Below are 21,172 nucleotides of genomic sequence, written 5' to 3' on the forward strand. Positions count from 1 at the left end.
CCATTGCAGCAAAGCCATCCACTATGACCTGCACGTTTCCCAGGGTCACTACGCTTGATATCAGCAGATCTTTGATTGCATGGGCTACATGCATCACAGCAGCCGCCACAGTAGATTTGCCCACTAAAAATTGATTGCCAACTGACTGGTAGCTGTCTAGCGTTGCAAGCTTCCACAGGGCTATCGCCACTCGCTTCTCAACTGTGAGGGCTGCTCTCATCTTGGTATTCATGCGCTTCAGGGCAGGGGAAAGTAAGTCACAAAGTTCCATGAAAGTGCCCTTACGCATGCAAAAGTTTCGCAGCCACTGGGAATCGTCCCAGACCTGCAACACTATGCGGTCCCACCAGTCTGTGCTTGTTTCCCGAGCCCAGAATCGGCGTTCCACAGCATGAACCTGCCCCATTAGCACCATGATGCATGCATTGGCAGGGCCCATGCTTTCAGAGAAATCTGTGTCCATGTCCTGACCACTCATGTGACCGCGCTGACGTCGCCTCCTCGCCTGGTATCGCTCTGCCAGGTTCTGGTGCTGCATATACTGCTGGATAATGCGTGTGGTGTTTAATGTGCTCCTAATTGCCAAAGTGAACTGAACGGCCTCCATGCTTGCCTTGGTATGGCGTCCGCACAGAAAAAAGGTGCGGAACGATTGGCTGCCGTTGCTCTGACAGAGGGAGGGGCGACTGACGACATGGCTTACAGGGTTGGCTTCAGGGAGCTAAAAATCAACAAAGGGGGTGGCTTTACATCAAGGAGTATTTCAGGCAGGACTTCCCGGAGGGTTCCAATAAGAAATGGTACACCTAAGTTATTGTTCTTATTGGTCTCTGATTGATACATGGCTAGATTTACCTCGCTGCACCTTCTCTGTGAGTGACTGCAGTGTGACCTAGAGGAATGAGTCCCCTAGACAGGGGGCGGGTTTGCAAATGAGTACAAAACAAATCTGGTCTATTTCTTGTTTTGATCCACTCCATCTATCTTTTACATCTTTGGCTAGCAGCAGACGGTGCAGACGGACTGCATGCCATCCACAGCTCATGGCTGCTCGGCAGAAGATGGTACAATAGGACTGCTGGCAATCCGTATTGCCTGCCTGCTCACCATAAGATGGTTCAATAGGACTGACTGCAGGACTAAAGAGAATGACTTGATCAAGTCACTCCAAATTTAGTCCCTGCGCCCATGTCTGCCCAGGCGCTCCTGATCAACCTCACACAGGCGACCAGGAGCACCTCGGACATGACGATGACAGCTACCAGTCCTATTGCACCGTCTGCTGCCACAAGGCAATGGGTTGCTGCTGCTGTGTAGCAATGTAGTAACGCGTCTGCCAGCACCCAGGAGACATACGGTGACAGTGAGCTGAGTGGACTCCATGCTTGCCATGGTAAGGCGTCTGCACAGGTAACTCAGGAAAAAAGGCGCGAAACGATTGTCTGCCCTTGCTTTCACGGAGGGAGGGAGGGAACGGGGGCCTGACAATATGTACCCAGAACCACCCGCGACAATGTTTTAGCCCCATCAGGCATTGGGATCTCCGCCCAGAATTCCAACGGGCAGCAGAGACTGCGGGAACTGTGGGATAGCTACCCACAGTGCAATGCTCTGGAAGTCGACTCTAGCCTCAGTACTGTGGAAGCACTCCGCCGAGTTAATGCACTCAGAGCATTTTCTGTGGGGACACACACACTCGAATATATAAAACTGATTTCTAAAAAAACGACTTCTATAAATTCGACCTAATTTCGTAGTGTAGACATACTCTAACTCATATTGACCTTTGTCTCCCAGAACAGACTCTGCTGGAGATGTCTACGGATTACTGCAGTCCAAAAAGTATTTCAGATCAGGATCTTGGAAAGGAACTGTTGCTATCAAAGTATTTTCCTTTCATTTTGATCTTTATTGCCTTCTGTATCTTATCAGGAGGGGGGCTTGTGTATCGAGAATAATAATCTTGCTTTTTAATTAAACCCTGCTGAGTCACAGCTCCGTTCTTTCCAGAACTCAAATTCATCCACTCAGATTATCACTGAACAATTAAAAAAAACCACAACCCAACACCACATTTTAGAAGTGGTGTAAGTATAATGAAGTTCCAAGTCACAACGGAGGTTTGAACACTGATGCTGGTGCACTCTGGACATTTGAAATTGGCTGTTCAGTGCCTGCTGTTTGCTGCTCCGCTCTCTGATCTTCTAATTACTGCATAGGGCCTCATTTTGCTGCTTATTTTGCAGCTTGTATTTCTGCCAGGAAGGGCAAAAACCACCAGATCTTTAATTTTCAGAGGACTCAGCCACTGGTGACGTGGGGAATCGGCTCTGGAACAAGACTATCTGAACCTGGATTTGTTTCTTGACGTCACATGACTTTGACAATCTTCGTATAAACTACCATGTAGTTGCTTTGCAAATCTGCTGCAGAGATTTGAGGCTGTCAGCAAAAGCTACTCTGCCCCAAACTCCATGAGACTTGACGTGACCTTTAAGCTCTAGGCATGCCAGTCTACAACAGTGAAGGATTCAATCTGAGAAACAATTAGACAAGACTCTGAGTTACATCAGAACCCACAGAAATAAGTCACATGGAACAAAGCTCACCCTGTGACCCAAAGTCTTTACCAAAGTCTGAAATGACCTCCCATGTACCCTCCTTGAGCTCATATGTACCAAATGGCTCAAAAGGACCCTTCATCAGCTTAAAGACCAAATTAATATACACAAGCTCAATTTCACAAAAAGGGGCTGCTGAAAAACTGGTCTACCTTGGAAAACATGCCTTTAAGCAACATAAAAGCAGCTCAGTCTATTTAGTTAACCTTCTCTTGGATAAGAGGAAATTCAATCATGGTCTGCCAGCACTTAAATGGGAATGAGATTTCTGACAGTAGACAGCACTTTAACAGACAAAAGCATAACAAGATCTAAAGGTTGGAAATAGCAGCTAGACAAGTTCAGACTAGAAATATGGCACAAGTTTTTAACAGTGAGGGTAACTAATAACTTACTTAGAGATGTAGAAGATTCCCCATCACCTGAAATCTTTAAATCAAGACTGGATATCTTTCTAAAAACATGCTATAGCTGAAACAGAATTATGGGTTTGATTCAGAAATTACCGCTAAGCCTCTTTGACCTGTGTTACAGATGCAATAAGACTAGATGATTATAATGGTTCCTTCTAGCCTTAATCTAGGACTTTACATTTGATATATTTGTGATGGATCGATATTTCTGCCAAAAGAATATTCATGGATTTTTTTTAAGCTAGTCTCATAGAGACTACATCGGGGGTGCAAAACTGTATGAAGGGCTGGGTAGGGAAAGCTGTGCCTCCCCATCAACCCCCTCCCACTTACCACCCCCGACTGCCCCCCTCAGAACCTCCGACCCATCCAACTCCCACTGCTCCTTGTCCCCTGACCACCCTCTCCCAGGCCCCCTTCCCCAACCACCGCCCCAGGCCCTCCCCCATCCAACCACTCCCTGTCCCCTGACTGCCCCAACCCCTATCCACACCCACCCCCCCCGACAGGCCTCCTGGGACTCCCACACCTATCCAACGCCCCCGTTCCCTGTCCTCTGACTGCCCTCCCCCACAACCTCCGCCCCATCCAACCGCCCCCTTCTCCCTGTCCTGGACTGCCCCCCGGAAACTCCTGCACCTTATCTAACCTCCCCCCACCCCCCTTACCATGCTGCTCAGAGTGGCAGGACTGGCTTATTGGAAAGCCTAGTAGGTGGGCAGGTGCAAGCTGCGCTGTCCGCATGGCAGCATACCTACATGGGAGGAGGGCAGCAGAGGAAGGGCCGGGGGCTAGCCTCCCCATCCGGGAGCTCAAGGGCCGGGTAGGACAGTCTGGCAGGCTGGATGTGGCCCGCAGGCCGTAGTTTGCCCATCTCTTAAATCTCAAGGATTTTAAAGCTCTCAGTGTAGCCCTGGAAACCAGCAGCTTCCATCCCACCTTCCTCATGGTCTGATGAATGAATCTTTGAAGCTGATATGGTTTTGTATTAAAGCTTCTCTTGAGAAGTATAAGTCTATTCTTTTTTTTTTTCTACTGAGAGCCAAGTTTAAGTCATAACTTGGCTCGGAGTTAAAAAAAAAAAAAAAAGCTGGTTGGTCTTTAAAAGAGCAGAGCTAGCCCAATACATATGCATTTCATACACTCCACAAATACAGAGTAACTCAGGCTGAAGCTGCCCATTTCCAGACCCGCCCTGAAAAGTGGTCAGTTGTGTGCGCGCATCCGTGTACCCCATAGGTTAGTACAGTGGTAAAATGTAGTGACAGAGTTGTGCAAAGAAGCTTGCCAAGTACATTACCCAAGCCATTGGTCTTTCCACACTAAATTCACACTGATTTTTGCTTCAAATTGTTTACTTCAAAAAATGTTGAATCATTAAAACACAGCTATGTACCGGATTCACTTTTTTCTGGCCTTCCTTTTTTTAGTTTAACTACTGATCTGCACATCAGTTTACTAAAGCGTCATCATCATCCAAGCTAACCAATATTTAGCACATTCGTTGTTTAAAATTGTTTTATTTTCCTTCTTTAGGCCCATAACAACCAGCCTCTTGTGCTGATTTGACTTAACATGCATCTCACTGGTATATTAAACCAAACATGTAACTCTGCTGCATTATGAAGACAGCAGCCAGCCAGTGAAGGAAGTGCCATATGTGGTTTTATATACAAGAGATAGGCATTACTATTATATTGTATGTATATTCTACTGCTAGATTCATTATCCACAAAGAGTAAGGTACACCAATTATACTGCATAAATAGTAAAAGTTACACAATTTTAGGCATTTTCAAAACACTTTTTGCTTGATAGTGTCATTTAAATCAACTCAGTGATTAATCTACTGTCTACGTCAAACTACAACATAAATGTTACTTATATTCATAACTGGGCAGCCTCAGTCACCATTCACCAATATTCATCCACATTCATTTGCTAGGTAAACAGGACGGTATTCTGATAATATAAAATAATCAATTTCTTAGTTTACTTTTTGGGTTAATAAGAAATTAACATAATCAAAACTATATTTTCCTTTCTAGTTAATATTTCTAATAACGACTCAATATGTCGCTTAAAATCTATTTTAAATGACAGCCATACAAATTAGATAGAATAGTAAATTAAGCTACATCTTTAGAAAAGCCACTCAGAAAGACGAAGAAATAAAAATTTTTACCCCTTGATGTACAACTTTTCCACAATCGTCTGCCAACCTTCCAAAGAATAAAACATTGACGGTGCTGGTCTTTGAACATGAATTCTCTGACTCTATAACAAGAAGCATAAACAAACCAGATTACTACAAATCCTTTTATACCAAAATGGTGACAGAAAAGTCTCTACAAAAACATTCTATACAATGCAAAACACATTTTTATTTGAATAACGAAAACTAATATATACATGCAAAATATTTTAAAAGGCCCAGAAAAGCAGCTATACAAACAATACTGTCTATATGAAATAGAATACTTTTCATGTGTTTGATCACAATTTAAAATGTGCATGTACAGAGAAACAATGTATATTAAACATAGAAGTGACAAAGCTCCCACTTTGGATGATGTTACAGATAGAATACACTACTAAGTTATATTTAATTCTCTGTATTAGCAAAGAATATATTGTATAACTATTTTATATGGAGATAATCCATGACTTATCATAGAATCATATCATAGAATATCAGGGTTGGAAGGGACCCCTGAAGGTCATCTAGTCCAACCCCCTGCTCGAAGCAGGACCAATTCCCAGTTAAATCATCCCAGCCAGGGCTTTGTCAAGCCTGACCTTTAAAACCTCTAAGGAAGGAGATTCTACCATCTCCCTAGGTAACGCATTCCAGTGTTTCACCACCCTCATAGTGAAAAAGTTTTTCCTAATATCCAATCTAAACCTCCCCCACTGCAACTTGAAAAAAGTCCCTTCATGCACTTGTAAGTACCAAGAAGTTTTCCCCGGGGAGCTGGGAGACCTAGGTTTGAATATCTGCTATAATTAAGCTTTCATTTTAAAACATATTCTAGCTGTTATGGTTACAGAAATGACCATCCATGTGTGAATCGATACAGTCATTTTTTTGAAACTGTAAAGAACTCCAGTGCCCCTGCTGAGGCTCATAGATAACCTGACTCGCAGCAGAGTGCAATTAACAAAACTCTGGGGAAGTTTCAGGTCTATTCAGACCTGAGTAGGTAGCAGTGAAACTGACAATGACTGCATCAAATTCACCTGCTGCTAGGACGGCGTGGGCAAACTTTTTGGCCTGAGGGCCACATCGGGGTTGTGCAACTGTATGGAGGACCAGGTAGGGAAGGCTGTGCCTCCCCAAACAGCCTAGCCCCCGTTCCCTATCCACCCCCTCCCACTTCCAACCCCCCTCAGAACCCCTGACCCATCCAACCCCCCCTTCTCCTTGACCCCTGACTGCCCCCTCACAGGAGCCCCCCACCCCCTATCCGCCCCAACCCACCCCCTATCCAACTCCCCCCCACTCCCTGTCCCCTGACTGCCACAACCCCTATCCACATCCCCACCCCCTAATAGGCCCCTGGGACTCCCACACCATATCAGACTGCCCTTGTTCCCCGTGCTCTGACCCTCCCCCCAAGAACCTCCGCCCCAACCACCCCCCGGTCACCCCCATCCAACCTCCCTCCCCTCCCCCCCCGGCTCCCTGACTGTCCCTTGGGACCCTCTGCCCCTTATCCAACCCCCCCGCTCCCTTACCATGCCAGAGCCAGCCACGCTGCCCGATAGGAGTGGCAGGCCAGAGCACCGCCCGCGTGGTGGCATGGCTGTCTGGGAGGGGGGAGGGGCCGGGGGTAAGCCTCCCGGCCAGGAGCTCAGAGACCAGGCAGGACAGTCCCGTGGGCTGGATGTGGCCCACAGGCCATAGTTTGCCCACCTCTGTGTGCTAGGAGCATCAGCACTGCAGATAAGTTTCATCTACACTGCATGCTTTTCAGGGGTGTATAGTGCACATACTCATGTAGACCCTGTAGCACAGGTACAAACAGCAGGGTAAATGGTGAGGCATGGCTTAGGCAAGTAGAATAAAGACATGCTTGAAGGGTGTGGATATATACTCAAGTACACATCCAATAAGGCTCTCAACTCACCCAAGCCGTGCCTCCCCATCTACACTGCTATTTTTGTCAGCGCGGTGTCCTGTTGCTTCCCCACTGATAGAGCCTTTCTCTGCTGCCTCCCCTCTGCCAGAACTTTTCATTGGATCATCTAGCTGCACACCGCAGTGTGGACACAATGTGCTTTTCACTCTGGCATGTAGCTACGTGTACACAACACGCTGCTGAAAGTGATGTGTAGTGTAAACGTAACTAGAGAGTAGAGGACAAGAACCACAAAATAACCCTTGAGGCTGGAGAGGTATAGTAATAGATTAGCCCCCCTTTCCCTACCCTCATACAACAACCAGGAGACAGAGAGGAGTCAAGTAGCAGAGATCCTCTAGTGGAGGACAGGATGGGGGCGAGCAGAAGTAAAGTGGGAAGGAGGAAGACAGAAATAAAATATTTTCTTCTGGGCCAGAAGAGGGACTTCAAAACTTAAGGCTAGTCTACACTGGCAACGCTAAAGCACTGCCACGGCAGCACTTGTGTGGTCGCGGCGCACCGTTGGGAGAAAGCTCTCCCCGCGCTCTAAAAAACCCACCTCCATGAGGGGCATGGCTCCCAGTGCTGGTGCACTGTCTACATTGGTGCTTTACAGCACTGAAACTTGCTGCGCTCGGGGTGTGTTTTTTCACACCCCTGAGCGAGAAAGTTGCAGCGCTGTAAACTGCCAGTGTAGACAAGCCCTTAGACACTGTATTGCCAGAGTCCAATACAAGAGTTAGTGCCCCGAGCAGTATCTAGGAACACCATCTGCATTCTTTCTCCACAGGAACTGGGCTTCTCAGCAGTTGTTTTGAATCTCACTGGCAATCTTTCCCTTCCTCATCTTTTGTTTCAGCTTCTAGCTGTGCAGTTTAGTCTTGACTACTAAATGTCTCTTTTTTTAAAGCCCAAGTCAATTAGTTAAAGATATAGCTTTAATCTGTTCAACCTGGAATAGGACTCAATATGTTATACATTATATCTTCTGTCAGCACAATGGCCACAATAAATGCTTTATTTTCATATATCAACCATGGTGATTACTACTGAATTTGATTCAGTTGCTCTTCAGTTTTTCAAGTGGTTACAAACTGAAGAAATGCAGCATTAAGACAGTACATAAAAGTAATATATTGCTGGAACAATCTATAACAACAGATTACAAGGTTGCATAACTACAAGAAGTCTGTTGAAGCACTATGGTCACGTTGCTTCAAATGACTCAGTGGCATGTAAATTTAAAATACCATATTCTGAGGGAACGTATACAAGTGCTGAACACAACAAAACAGCTCTTTTCCAAGGTTTATTAATACTGATATAGCAAAATTTTAAGAGATGCATTAGTAATTTCAACAGAAGTAAAGAATTGTATGTTTAAATGGGAATACCTTGAAGTACAATCTTGAAAAATTCTGTTCCATTTCCAAGTTTAGTTAAAGGGTAGGAGAGAATAACTGTTCCCTGAAATGAAAGAAGAGACAAAAAAAAATTTGATTAACAAAAAACTCCAAAATAAAGCTATGAGCAACTCTGGGTCACTGCAATAGAAATAACTGGTAGAAGCTTCAAAGCACAAAGCCAGCTTTTGCTCTGGAGTGTCCAGCATGAATTAATGTTATTGTGGTTTGACAAATAGATTGTGGGGGGAGGTTTAGAGTAATTTGGTGGTCAAGGTTAAGAAGATATGAGAGCAAGTAAGTGAATTTTAACCAAAAGGTGTCAGTTCTAAGAGGGTGTTTGACATTGAGCAATTTAATCATCTAGACTAAAGCAACGAGAAAGGAAGAAAGCAAGTGGCTAATAGGTGACCAAAACTAAAATAATCACTGCTTTTCATATATATGTTCTTGGACTTTCCACTCGGAGAAAAGCAGCACATATCCGGTGAGAAGTTAACTAAAGCAAGTAAACCAGAGAAGGCAGGAAAACAATAGCCTCTCAGAATATAGGAAATAATATTTAGACAGAGGAGCATAACAAAATAATTAACTGAGAGTTACAAACCAGGAGATAAAAATATGTAGGCATTAAAAATAAATTTGATTTCTGACAAAGATTCAAGTGGACAGACACATAAGCAACTCTCAACAACATTTCTGCAAGAGTTGTTGTCAGTAGTTGCTACACAGATGCTAACGAGTACCTCAGAAATGTAGGCCATGTACTTAAAGTAGGTACCACAATGATAGGTTTTGCTAGTTAAGGGCAAATGAAGGGCTAATTCACAGAGGTAAAAAAAGTGGCTAAAGAGGTGATGCAAAATAATCAGAAGATACCATGGATTGCAAATATTCTGGAGGAAAATATTGAGATGCATGTGAAATTAGAGTCAAGAGACAAAAATACAGAAATTCATATGGGAATAAATAATCCTCTGTATAAATGGTACTTAAGATGTGGAGAACTGATCGGAATAGTGGTATCATCCAAACCCGGGGTTTGTAGCGTTGAATCACACCATTGTGTGAACGTTGCAAATACTTTTTGGCTGTACAGGGTAACCTACTAACAATCAAACTCCGTTTACACTGAAGTCAAATGGAAGCACAGAATTATATCATTGCATTCCAATTCTAGTTATACTGGACATCTGCTTAGAATGAATGAATGGGGCAAAAAAGGGATTTTACCATAAAAAGGTTAATTAACAGAACATGTAAGTCAACTGAGTGCATTCCTCCACATTTGGCAGGTTTAGTACTATGCCCATTTTAAAAATAGAACAATATGGAGAATGGTTCAGGGGGAAGAAAAACATAAGGTTTGAAAAATAAATATATATATCTATCTATCTGTAAGAGAACTGGGTATGTTCAGTATGGAGAAAACATGGTTGCAGTAGAGAGGGAGAAAGACAACCTTCTATAAAAACACAAAAGGAGCATTACCAAGATGACAGGTATGTTATTACCAGCCAGCCAGGACAGAAAGAGTCATAGTGGTCTTATATTGCATCACGGGAAGTGTGGGTTAAATATTAGAAGACAGTGTTAGGCAGTGGAAACAGCTGTCACAAAAGGAGGAGGCACAAAAGCTAAATGAAGTATAGACTACCTATCAATAACCATCTATTACAGACACTTTAAGAAATAAACAACATTCGGCAACTAACCAGTAACCGAAATAGAAGTCTCCACATTAAATCCAAATAATTTTTCTTCTTTTTTTGTCTAAAAAGGTAATTATTAAAATAAATCCAACTACCCCTAATCTTCAACATATTTCAAATAGAATAGTGATTCAGAACATGTTGTACAGCTTTATTTCTGCCAAAGCAGCAATAGTGTTTCATTTAGAACAAAACAAAGAAAAAGTTATAACATAGGCTGTATTTTATCATGGTAATAATGCCACTTTTCAGGAGCAAGATGGCAAGTTTATGGGGCAACATGAAATGTTATAAATGCACATTTTAATCACCAGCAACCACTAAAACTATGCTTTATAAAGGTACTGGAAATGTCCCTAAAAGTACCTGAAGAAACAGATTTTCCACTCATATTTTAATTTGGGGATTTATTTAAAATTACAAGTAAAGGATAACCTGTGTACAAGTTGTTAAAAAAGATTCACTAAATTTTGTCTGTTGCCAGTAACATCAGTCTAAATCCATAGTTCCATTGAATCTAATGGAGCTACCAGTGTAAAAGAGCAGAAACTGATTAAAGATGGGGGGTTGGGGCGGAAGGGAGAAAGCAACTGAAGAGTTAATGACAATCTGTGATAAATGAAAGGCGGGCTCCCTTCTATGAACACTCAGCGAGCCAGTTAGCTATAAAATCCCTCTTAGTAGCTGTTCTCTACTTGCTTTACCTGTAAAGAGTTAAAAAGTCTCCCTATTATGCACAGGTAAAAGGAAGGGAGTGTGCACCTGACCAAAAAAGCCATTGGGAAGGATAGAACTTTTTAAAATTGAGAAAAAACTTCCCCTTTCTCTGTCTGTTGTTCTCGGGGAGAGGCAAACAGGGAGCAAGTATGCTGTAAGAAGCTTGGGGCCAGGTATGAAAAATCCTCGGTATCATACCTAAAACTACTCATTTGAAATCCCAGATATGTAAGTAGATCAGGAAATGTCTGGGAAGATGCAATTAGGTTTATGTCTTTTTATTTCTTTATGGCTTGTGGACTCCGCTGTGATAACCCCAAATGCTTTTGTTTTGCTTTTAACTTTTAAGCTGCACCTCAAGAAAGTTGTTCTTGATGCTTACTCCTTGAAAGTGGGTTTTTTGTTGTTTTTTTTTTAAATCTAGCACTTGCCTGAGTTTCCAGATGTATTTTCTTTTTGTTTCTAATAAAATTTACATTTTACCCCACAGGAAGGAATTCCCAAGTGCGCCTTCCTGGGTTCTCAAAGGATTTTGCACTTGGGTGGTTGCAGCATCTACCCATCCAAGGTCAGAGAAAAGTTGTAACTTTGTGAGTTTAATACAAGTTTAATACAAGCCTAGAGTGGCCAGTATTAATTTTTAGAATCCTTGCAGGCCCCCACTTCCTGCATTCAGAGTGCCAGAGTGGGGAATCAGCCTTGACACAAGCAAAGGATAACCTGTGCACAGGTTGTTAAAAAAAGAGACACCAAATTTTAATAAAAACAAATGAGCAAGAATAAGTGTTCTGGAACTTTTGTTGGAGGAACTGTTCTTCATTTGAGTTCATTCTGTTGCAGCACTATATGCTGACCTAAGTTCTCTGGTTTCATGCCCCTGCATTTAACATCTAGCATTAGTATAACACAGTGGTCCTCTGGGGGGATGCAGAGGAACATGCAGGAGCACAGGGAGAGGCAGCCCTGCAGTGAGGCCTGGGCCAGCCCCCACAGGAGTGGGAAAGGAGCTCCACCCAGTGCCACTCTCCCCCAGCCCAACTCTGCTCCACTCCCTGCTCCACCCCAATCCAATTCTGCCCTCATTCCCTCTCTGCCCCCAGGCCAGCTTCGCCTCTAGTCTCAGCTCCTTCCCCCGTCCCCAGTTCCGCCCCCAGCTCCACCACTGAGCACACTGTGCAGTAATGGAGGGAGGACACAGACAGATTCCACTACTGGTGGTGGTGGGACGAGGGGGGGGGGGCACACAGCCGGAAAACTTTGAGCACCACTGACAGAACATAAAAAGAAGGTTTAATCACTTGCACTATGGACTGGCACTTAAAGAAAACTTTCAAGTCTGGAAAACATTCTGTGCTAACCTGATAAAACTAAACAACGTCCTTTTCACTCAATCCAGGTGTGCTTTCACGGCGATATAATCCTCAGAAGCTGGTTTACTAGAAAGATATCTGATAACCTCCAAGGCTTCCTATGTCGATAAAGTACTTGCACTGCTTCAAATTAGGTGCACCTGGCTGATATAATCAACCATTTTGCTGCTTATGCTCTAATAAATTTGTTAGTCTCTAAGGTGCCACAAGTACTCCTTTTCATTTTGCTCCAAGCACTCCTGCAGTGTCTGGGTGCATCTTACCATGGTGTGTGTGTTTTGGTTTGCTCCTTTCTTTTTGCATCTCAGTACTCAAAAGCTTATCTGTGTCTTCTGGTAAAGTGACAAAATCCAGTTTTGTGACATAAATCAAGTGGGCTTTCAGTTAGTCTGCCTCATGTTTTGCGCATTTCTACTGATGCAGATACATACTATGTATTCTACATCCTTAAAATTACATTTGATAGACAAAATTTTGATTTGACAAAATTACACCATTGTCAGTTGCTGTACCTTTCTTTGGAAAAGGAGCTGTCCTAATCCAAGTGTCCTACGTAGCAAAAAGTATCAGGAAATCAAACATTGCAATGACCAACAAGGAAAGCAATACTAAGAGCTTGTCTACACTACTGGGGTAAGTCAACTTAAGTTACACTACCCCAACTCTATGAATAACATAGCTTAGGTGGACTTAACTGCAGTGTCTACATCATGCTGCGTCGACAGGAGACACTCTCCCATCGACTTACCTTCCTCCTCTCTTTATGGTGGAGTACAGGAATCGACCAGAGAGAGCTCTGCGGTCAATTTAGTGGGTCTTCACTCGACCCGCAGCAGCATCGATTCACAGTAAGTGCAGACGTGGCCTAAGTATTTGCAGTGACACTGCAAGAACTGTTTGTAAATGGCTTTCATTGGAGTAGCTATGAATTGCCCTATTTTCTTTCTTCCCCAACTACCACTAGAAAACTTACGTTCCTAAAGCTCCTCCTCCAAATGTTCCCCAAGAAGTACAGGAGATGTGCCAAGATGTTAAACGTGTTCCATTAAGTAGTATGTGTTTCAGGCTTTTGCCCAGTACTTGCTCACTTTCACAGCACTGTCCCTCACATATCCAAACACCTTCGTGAAAAGGTTTGGAAAATGGTTTACAATACATAATCTCCAGAATAACACATTCCAACAGAATAGCTTGGAATGTGTTATTTCATTTCAGCTGGCAGTTAAACTTAAGAAAATCAAATTTTTGTCTGAAAATATTTGATAACTTATGCCTAAACAAACATCTAAAATTAGTTGGTCTACTCTTGCAGTTTAGTACTTCGTATCTAGTCAGTTTCATTGATTCCCCTGAGCAGTCAGCTTCATACAGCAAAAGGAGAGGGGAACTTTAAAACCAAAAAAAAAAAACCAGGAAAATGTGATTGTAAAACTACAAAAGACAGTGGGGAGACTCAGAGCAGCTGTAGCAAGAGGATTTTCTTTTTAAACTAGACTAAATTCCATGCTGCTATGTGTTCCTTTATCACCTTTGCTGAGTCAGGATAAATTCATTGAGGACAAAATGAATTTAGACATTGGCCAAAAAATTAAAAATTGATTCAGCTCATTTCCTTTTAGCTCTGCAACATGGTAATCCCTCTGGAGAGCGACAGTAACTATGGATTCAGAGTAGCAGCCATGTTAGTCTGTATCTGTAAAAAGAAAAGGAGGACTTGTGGCACCTTAGAGACTAACAAATTTATTTGAGCATAAGCTTTTGTGAGCTAGAGCTCACTTCATCAGATGCATTCTATGGAGTTCAACCACTGAGATGATCTCAGGCTATTTTAGGATTGCTCACAGCTAGCCATGCAAAACTGGATTCTCCAGAGCACTTAGCATTCAACATTGCTTCCTCAACATTAAAAAGGATTAGTTTGCTAACTGCATTGTTTTGTGCCAAACAACTCTTTCACGGTCACCTGCTTATTCCTAGAAGAGGCTGCAGCAGAATCAAGCTCTCTCAATGTGAGACAAGGGTCCTAAAATGCGATTGTATCTAGCTTCTCCTTTACAATCAGCGAAAATACTGCACTATCACCAGACACACTAAACATTCTGCTTTCCAACTGCAGATGTAGATTTTGGCAGAAGTATTTCCTAAGTTAGAATCTGCTTTTGTCTGCCTCAACATTTTACTACATGTCCAGTAATTCTGTACAGTCTGTCACACTTGCTTGCAGAAGTGGCTGTTGCTTGGCAGGCTGAAAAGCCAGAATCTATATTACTCCAAAGAGCACACAGATATCCATAAGTGGGAGGAAAGGAGAAACGCAGAACTTAGGAGAATGTGTTTTTTCCTGAAAGACTTTAGGGGGTGGGGATATCATGTCCCTTTTCACTTCAATTCTCAAAATATTTCCTCTCATCCTCCTGGGAATAATTCACTCCACCTCAAGAAACTGCAGCAACAAGCCCTTCCTGCAGACTAAACCACCTAGCACATGGAAGATTGAAGACAATGCAAAAAATACAGAGAAAGGAGGCCAAGACCTCTCTTGGCCACACACAACATGATAGCAATTTGAAATTAATTCTCTTTCTTTTAAGCTCCTGTGTTTTCCCCTTTTCCCCCCTATTATTCTCAGTGATCTGGTCCGCAGGTTCAGCCCCCCACAGAAATAACAATCAGGCCAGATGGCTTGTGGCAAGATCTCACTAGCATCCCCACACCTTATGGGAAACAGATCTCTGTATCACATCCACCTCACAGGTCTCTCTCTGAATGTGCACAGTATGCAAAACAATGATCGAAAGTTTGAACTGCCTGGCTTGTTTGGCTTTTTCTTCTAAACAGAGATTGTTTTTCACAGCAGACCTAATGAAAGTTTAGGATATTGATTCACATCCCCCCAAGTGTTTGGGATGATAAAACGGATTTAAAGTTACATTCACAGAAATCTTATTAAAGTAAACCTTTTGATAAAAGAACACAATATGGCCTCACATTTTAAGAAACAGATCTAAGGTGTCTATTTCACTAATATTCTGTGCCTGCAGCTGAGAACACACTCCTAAATGTGAACTACTCCATACCCCCTACATTTCCCAGTCTGGAACAACTAACTACTTGGCAACCAAACATTGCTATTATCAATGTAGCACATTTTATGGCAAGGGAATAAAAAGGAAAAAAACAATTACATTTTGATGTGGTAGCTGCTATTAGAATAATTGTCTTCATAAAACTGGGAGATTGAATTGCTTTGTATAAGAAATGAGAAACGCCTTTAAAAATCACCAGACCAGAAAAGTGATTTTAATCCATAGTGCTGTCATTTTAGGTTAGGTGTTTTTTTTCCTTTGTTTGATTGTTTATTTAATCAAGCCCCAAAAACCGCTCCAAAAACTGCAATTTTTTGGAATACAAATGCTATAAAGAAAATGGTAATGTGTTTTAAACAACAACTTAGATCCAGTGAGGATATGCAGATGCCGGGGCCATGTAAGGGGAGCTTACACATGCCTTATACATTTAGCTTTTTTTTTTTTTTTTTTTATTTTAAAAAAAGATGACAAATATCCTCTTGCTAGTAAGTTACCTGAAAGTATTTGTTGGCCTGATCACAACCCATTTGCAGGTATTTTAAATCCACTTTCTGCAGATGGCTTGGTAGTAGAGTTTCAGGTGAGCCATCAATGACTTGAACAGGCATAGCTGCTTTACCTAAGTGAGATTAAAAATAAAAACACCAATTAGTCACATATTACTAACTTGTACAGTAAAGAAATAATTCAATCTTGTTGCAACTTTGGTTTGAATGTGAAGTCACTTCAATTGAGCTGGAGTTCAACTGCTTCATTTGGCATATTTATAATCTTCAACAGCAGATGAGCTCAAATATCTTACTGATGTTAGCAGGAGGCAAAGCATATCAAAGGAGCACTTGTCTGACGTGAAGTCTCAAGTTAAGCCTTTTCAATTCACAAGTTTTTCAGTATTTTTTTTTTAAAGAATTCATTTTATATTAAGTTTCTGTAACAAAATAATGCTCACACATAATACTTAAATCCAAATAAAGAACAAAGTGGGCATCATGAGTATCATCTGCCCATAAAATCCATATAAAATAGTAAGTATCAGACCCTGACCTGGGAAGCCAGAATAGATATTTTTATGTCCTTACCAGCAGTTTATTGCAATTCAAAAAAGCTACAACAATTACTGTTGGGGGGGAAAAAAAAAGTCATTCAAAAAGTGTAGCATGAATTTGGTATAAAACCAATTTTAATAAGATGTGAACATAGTTCTGTACAAGTTCCTATACAAATAAGTAGACATAAGAATAATGCATATAGTGATTTAATAAAAACTAGGCTCAACTGATTTTTCAAGATATCAGATGATAAATTAAATTTTATTTAGAAAGGAGCATAATCACTGCCAAATTAAATGTAAAAATGTACTAAGAAAAGCCAAAAAGGAGTTTGAAGAACAGCTAGCCAAAAAACTCAAAAGGTAATAAAAAGTTTTTTAAGCACATCAGAAGCAGGAAGCCTGCTAAACAACCAGTGGGGCCCCTGGACGAGAGACATACAAAAGGAGCACTTAAAGACAATAAAGTTATTGCAGAGAAACTAAATGAATTCTTTGCTTCAGTCTTCACACCTGAGGATGTTAGGGAGATTTCCAAACCTGAGCCTTCTTTTGTAGGTGACAAATCTGAGGAATTGTCACAGACTGAAGTGTCATTAGAGGAGGTTTTGGAATTGAGAAACTTAATAGTAACAAGTCAGCGGGACCAGATGGCATTCACCCAAGAATTCTGAAAGAACTCAAATGTGAAATTGCAGAACTATGGTTTGTAAACTGTCCTTTAAATCATCTCCCGTACCCAATGACTGGAAAATACCTAATGTAACACCAATATCTAAGAAGGTCTCTAGAGGCGATCCTGGCAATTACAGACCAGTTAGTCTAATGTCAGTACCGGGCAAATTAGTTGAAACAACAGTAAAGAATAAAATTGTCAGACACATAGAAGAACATAAATTGTTGCACAAAAGTCAGCATGGTTTCTGTAAAGGGAAATCATGACTTACTAATCTATTACAGTTCTTTGAGGGGGTCAACAAACATGTGGACAAGGGGGATCCAGTGGACACAGTGTACTTAGATTTCCAGAAAGCCTTTGACAAGGTCCCTCACCAAAGGCTCTTACATAAATTAAGTTGTCATGGGATAAGAGGGAAGATCCTTTCATGGACTGAGAACTGGTTAAAAGACAGGGAACAAAGGGTAGGAATAAAAGGTAAATTTTCAGAATGGAGAGGGGTAACTAGTGGTGTTCTCCAAGGGTCAGTCCTAGGACCAATCCTATTCAACTTATTCATAAACCATCCAGAGAAAGGGGTAAACAGTGAGGTGGCAAAGTTTTCAGATGATACTAAACTGCTCAAGATAGTTAAGACCAAAGCATACGGTGAAGAACTTCTAAAAGATCTCATAAAACTAAGTGGTTGGGCAATTAAATGGCAAATGAAATTTAATGTGGATAAACATAAAGTAACCCACATTGGAAAAAAACAACCTCAACTATAGATACAATATGATGTTAGCTACAACTAATCAAGAGAAAGATCTTGGAGTCATCGTGGATAGCTCTCCGAAGACGTCCACACAGTGTGCAACGGCAGTCAAAAAAGTAAATGGGATGTTAGGAATCATTTAAAAAGGGATAGAGAATAAGATGGAGAATATCTTATTGCCCTTATATAAATCCATGGTACGCCCACATCTTGAATACCGCATACAGATGTGGTCCCCTCATCTCAAAAGAGATATACTGGCATTAGAAAAGGTTCCGAAAAAGGCAACTAAAATGATTAGGGGTTTGGAACAGGTCCCATATGAGGAGAGTTTAAAGAGGCTAGGACTTTTCAGCTTGGAAAGGAGACTAAGATATGACAGAGGTATATAAAATCATGAGGGGTGTGGAGAAAGTGAATAAGGAAAAGTTATTTACCTGTTCCCATAATATAAGAACAAGGGGACACCAAATGAAATTAATGGGTAGCAGGTTTAAAACAAATAAAAGGAAGTTCTTCTTCACTCAGCACACAGTCAACCTGCGGAGCTCCATGCCTGAGGAGGTTGTGAAGGCTAGGACTATTTAAAAGAGAAATTCATGGAGGTTAAGTCCATTAATGGCTATTAGCCAGATGGGCAAGGAATGGTGTCCCTTGCCTCTGTTTGTTAGAGGGTGGAGATGGATGGCAGCAGGGAGGTCACTTGATCATTACTTAAAGAAAAGGAGTACTAGTGGCACCTTAGAGACTAACCAATTTATTTGAGCATAAGCTTTCGTGAGCTACAAGCTCACTTCGTCAGATGCATCAAAAGCTTATGCTCAAATAAACTGGTTAGCCTCTAAGGTGCCACTAGTACTCCTTTTCTTTTTGCGAATACAGACTAACACGGCTGCTACTCTGAAACTTGATCATTACTTGTTAGGTTCACTCCCTCTAGGGCACCTGGCATTGGCCACTGTTGGCAGACAGGATACTAGGCTGGATGGACCTTTGGTCTGACCCACTATGGCCATTCTTATGTTCTTAATTTTGTTTTATTTATTCATACTTAGTCTTTTTAGAAGATGTCCACTTTAAATAGAACTTCTTGCCCTATTAGTCTTGTCCTTCTGTTGGTTTCATGCAAACTAACCAAAATACTTTATATTTTCTAACTCAGAAATCACTCAGAAAGCACATCCCTCGGCCCACACCGCTTCCCACAGCCCCCATTGGCTTGGGACAATGAACCATGGCCAGTGGGAGCTGTGATCGGCCTAACCTGCAGATGTTGCAGGTAAACAAACCAGCCCGGCCCGCCAACGGCTTTCCCTGGCAGGCCATGTGCCAAAGATTGCTGATCCCTGATATACAGAATGTTAAAAAACATCAAGAAACTGATTTTCTGCACTTTCCAATTAACATGAATCCTTTTTCATCTCACTACTTAAGAACACTTAAAACAATATTTCATTTTACTTTAAGAAAATTATCTGTTTTCATTACTTTGGTCCATTCAAATTGCTAGTTTCCTACCATTTCTTTCAACTCTAGGCTTCTTGAATCATCACATAACACTAATGATCCATTTGCAGTATGGATCATACGCTTTTGCACTTTCTAAAAATGAAAAACAATAATTAATCATGTTGAAGACTAAAAAGCTCACCAGTGCATATGGAGCCAGATGCCTTCTCATCTCAGTTTTCTAGCAATTCAAAACCCATATCAAGTAACAATTCCCTCTATTCCTTCCCAAGTTAGTTCCTCCCTTCCCAGCATCCAAAGTTAGTTGAGTCCATCCACTATTCACACCTCCCTCACTAGTCATCCACTTCTGTTCCCATCTAAGCTACATCTACACTGCAACTCAGGTTGTAATCTGCAGCTCATGGGGAGCTACCCGTGCTAGCTTTAATCTAACTACCTCACTAAAAAGAGCAGTGAGGATGTGGCAGCGCAGGATAGCAATGTGAGTATATACTCGGCAGGGTCAGGCAAGTTCGTGCAACCATGTTCTTGTACTGAGCTCTTGACACACCAATAAACCAAGGCAACTGCAGTGGGGGAAGGCTTGACAGTTGTTACTGTACCTGGGACCCCCTTATTTGTTATACCTGTAGGGCAAACTATTTACAATTGTTCTCTGAGTTTTTAGTCTAGTTTTATACCTTGGCCATAAAAGGTTCAGCTAACTTCTAATTATGGTAGAAACTCAGAGTTACAAACACCTAGGGAAGAAAGGTTGTTTGTAACTCTGAAATGTTTGTAACTCTAAACGAAACATTATGGCTGTTCTTTCAAAAGTTTACAACTGAACATTGACTAAATATAGCTTTGAACTTTACTGTGCAGAAGAAAAATGCTGCTTTTAACAATCTTAATTTAAATGAAACAAGCACAGAAACAGCTAACTTACCTTGTCAAATTTATTTTTTTAACTTTCCCTTAATTTTTTTAGTAGTTTACGTTTAACACAGTACTGTACTGTATTTGCACTTTTTTTTTTGGTCTCTGCTGCTGCCTGATTGCATACTTCCCATTCCAAATGAGGTGTCTGGTTAACCAGTCGGTTTATAACCCAGGTGTTCGTAACTCTGAGGTTCTGCTGTATCGATATCAAATCTTCCTTCAGACAATAATAAGTTAAAAAGCAATACCAGTAAAACCAATTTTTGGCTTCTTTACCTACTGTATCCATGCAACGAAGCATGGATGAGAAATCACAATATAGTCTAGTAAATCTGTCAAGTTAGCCCTCACCTGAGAATACTTACTCCTTACTTTGGGGGAGGGGTTGGTTTATTTACACTGTAATGCAAATTTTGAAAAAAATACCTTATATAACCAAGTAGAAAAATGAGAGCTGAAGTCTCAGTAAGTAACAAGACCTCAGGAAGCTCTTGATATCACATCTCACCAATTTACACAGTATCCCACTAACATACAGAATAAAATGATGAAAATATTTCCTAGGCCAATAGTGCAACTGCCTTTTTCACTACTTTCTTCCTAATAAAGAGGCCTTGCAATGTAATGTATAGAAGACAGAGTCAATAAATCCTCAGCATAATACTCAGAATATCATACACTTTGAACTGCAAAGAAGGTTAGACCCACATTTATGGAACAAATAAACAAGCAGACACTCCTCGACTGACGACGATTACATAGACTTATTTTATTTAGCCTAGATAGACAAAGAAAGCAACTTTGAAAACACTGATATTCTAAAACATTACAAAGATTTTACAATTGAA

General features: G+C 41.4%; 1 protein-coding gene across 4 annotated transcripts in view; it reads right to left on the reverse strand.

Moving 5' to 3' along the window:
- POT1 (protection of telomeres 1) overlaps positions 1 to 21,172 on the reverse strand; it is a 167,678-nt gene that overhangs the window by 116,845 nt on the left and 29,661 nt on the right. For all 4 annotated transcript variants that reach the window (XM_084612063.1, XM_084612061.1, XM_084612062.1 and 1 more), the window contains 3 exons: positions 15,944 to 16,068; positions 8,553 to 8,625; positions 5,220 to 5,311 (listed from right to left, as the gene is read on the reverse strand). In XM_084612063.1, coding sequence (XP_084468189.1) covers positions 5,220 to 5,311; positions 8,553 to 8,625; positions 15,944 to 16,057 — 279 coding nt within the window. In that variant the 5' untranslated portion in view covers positions 16,058 to 16,068. The remainder of the gene's footprint in view (positions 1 to 5,219; positions 5,312 to 8,552; positions 8,626 to 15,943; positions 16,069 to 21,172) is intronic.

This window comes from Lepidochelys olivacea (genome assembly GCF_965140295.1).
Source record: "Lepidochelys olivacea isolate rLepOli2 genome assembly, chromosome: 1".
Classification (NCBI taxonomy): Eukaryota; Metazoa; Chordata; order Testudines; family Cheloniidae; genus Lepidochelys; species Lepidochelys olivacea.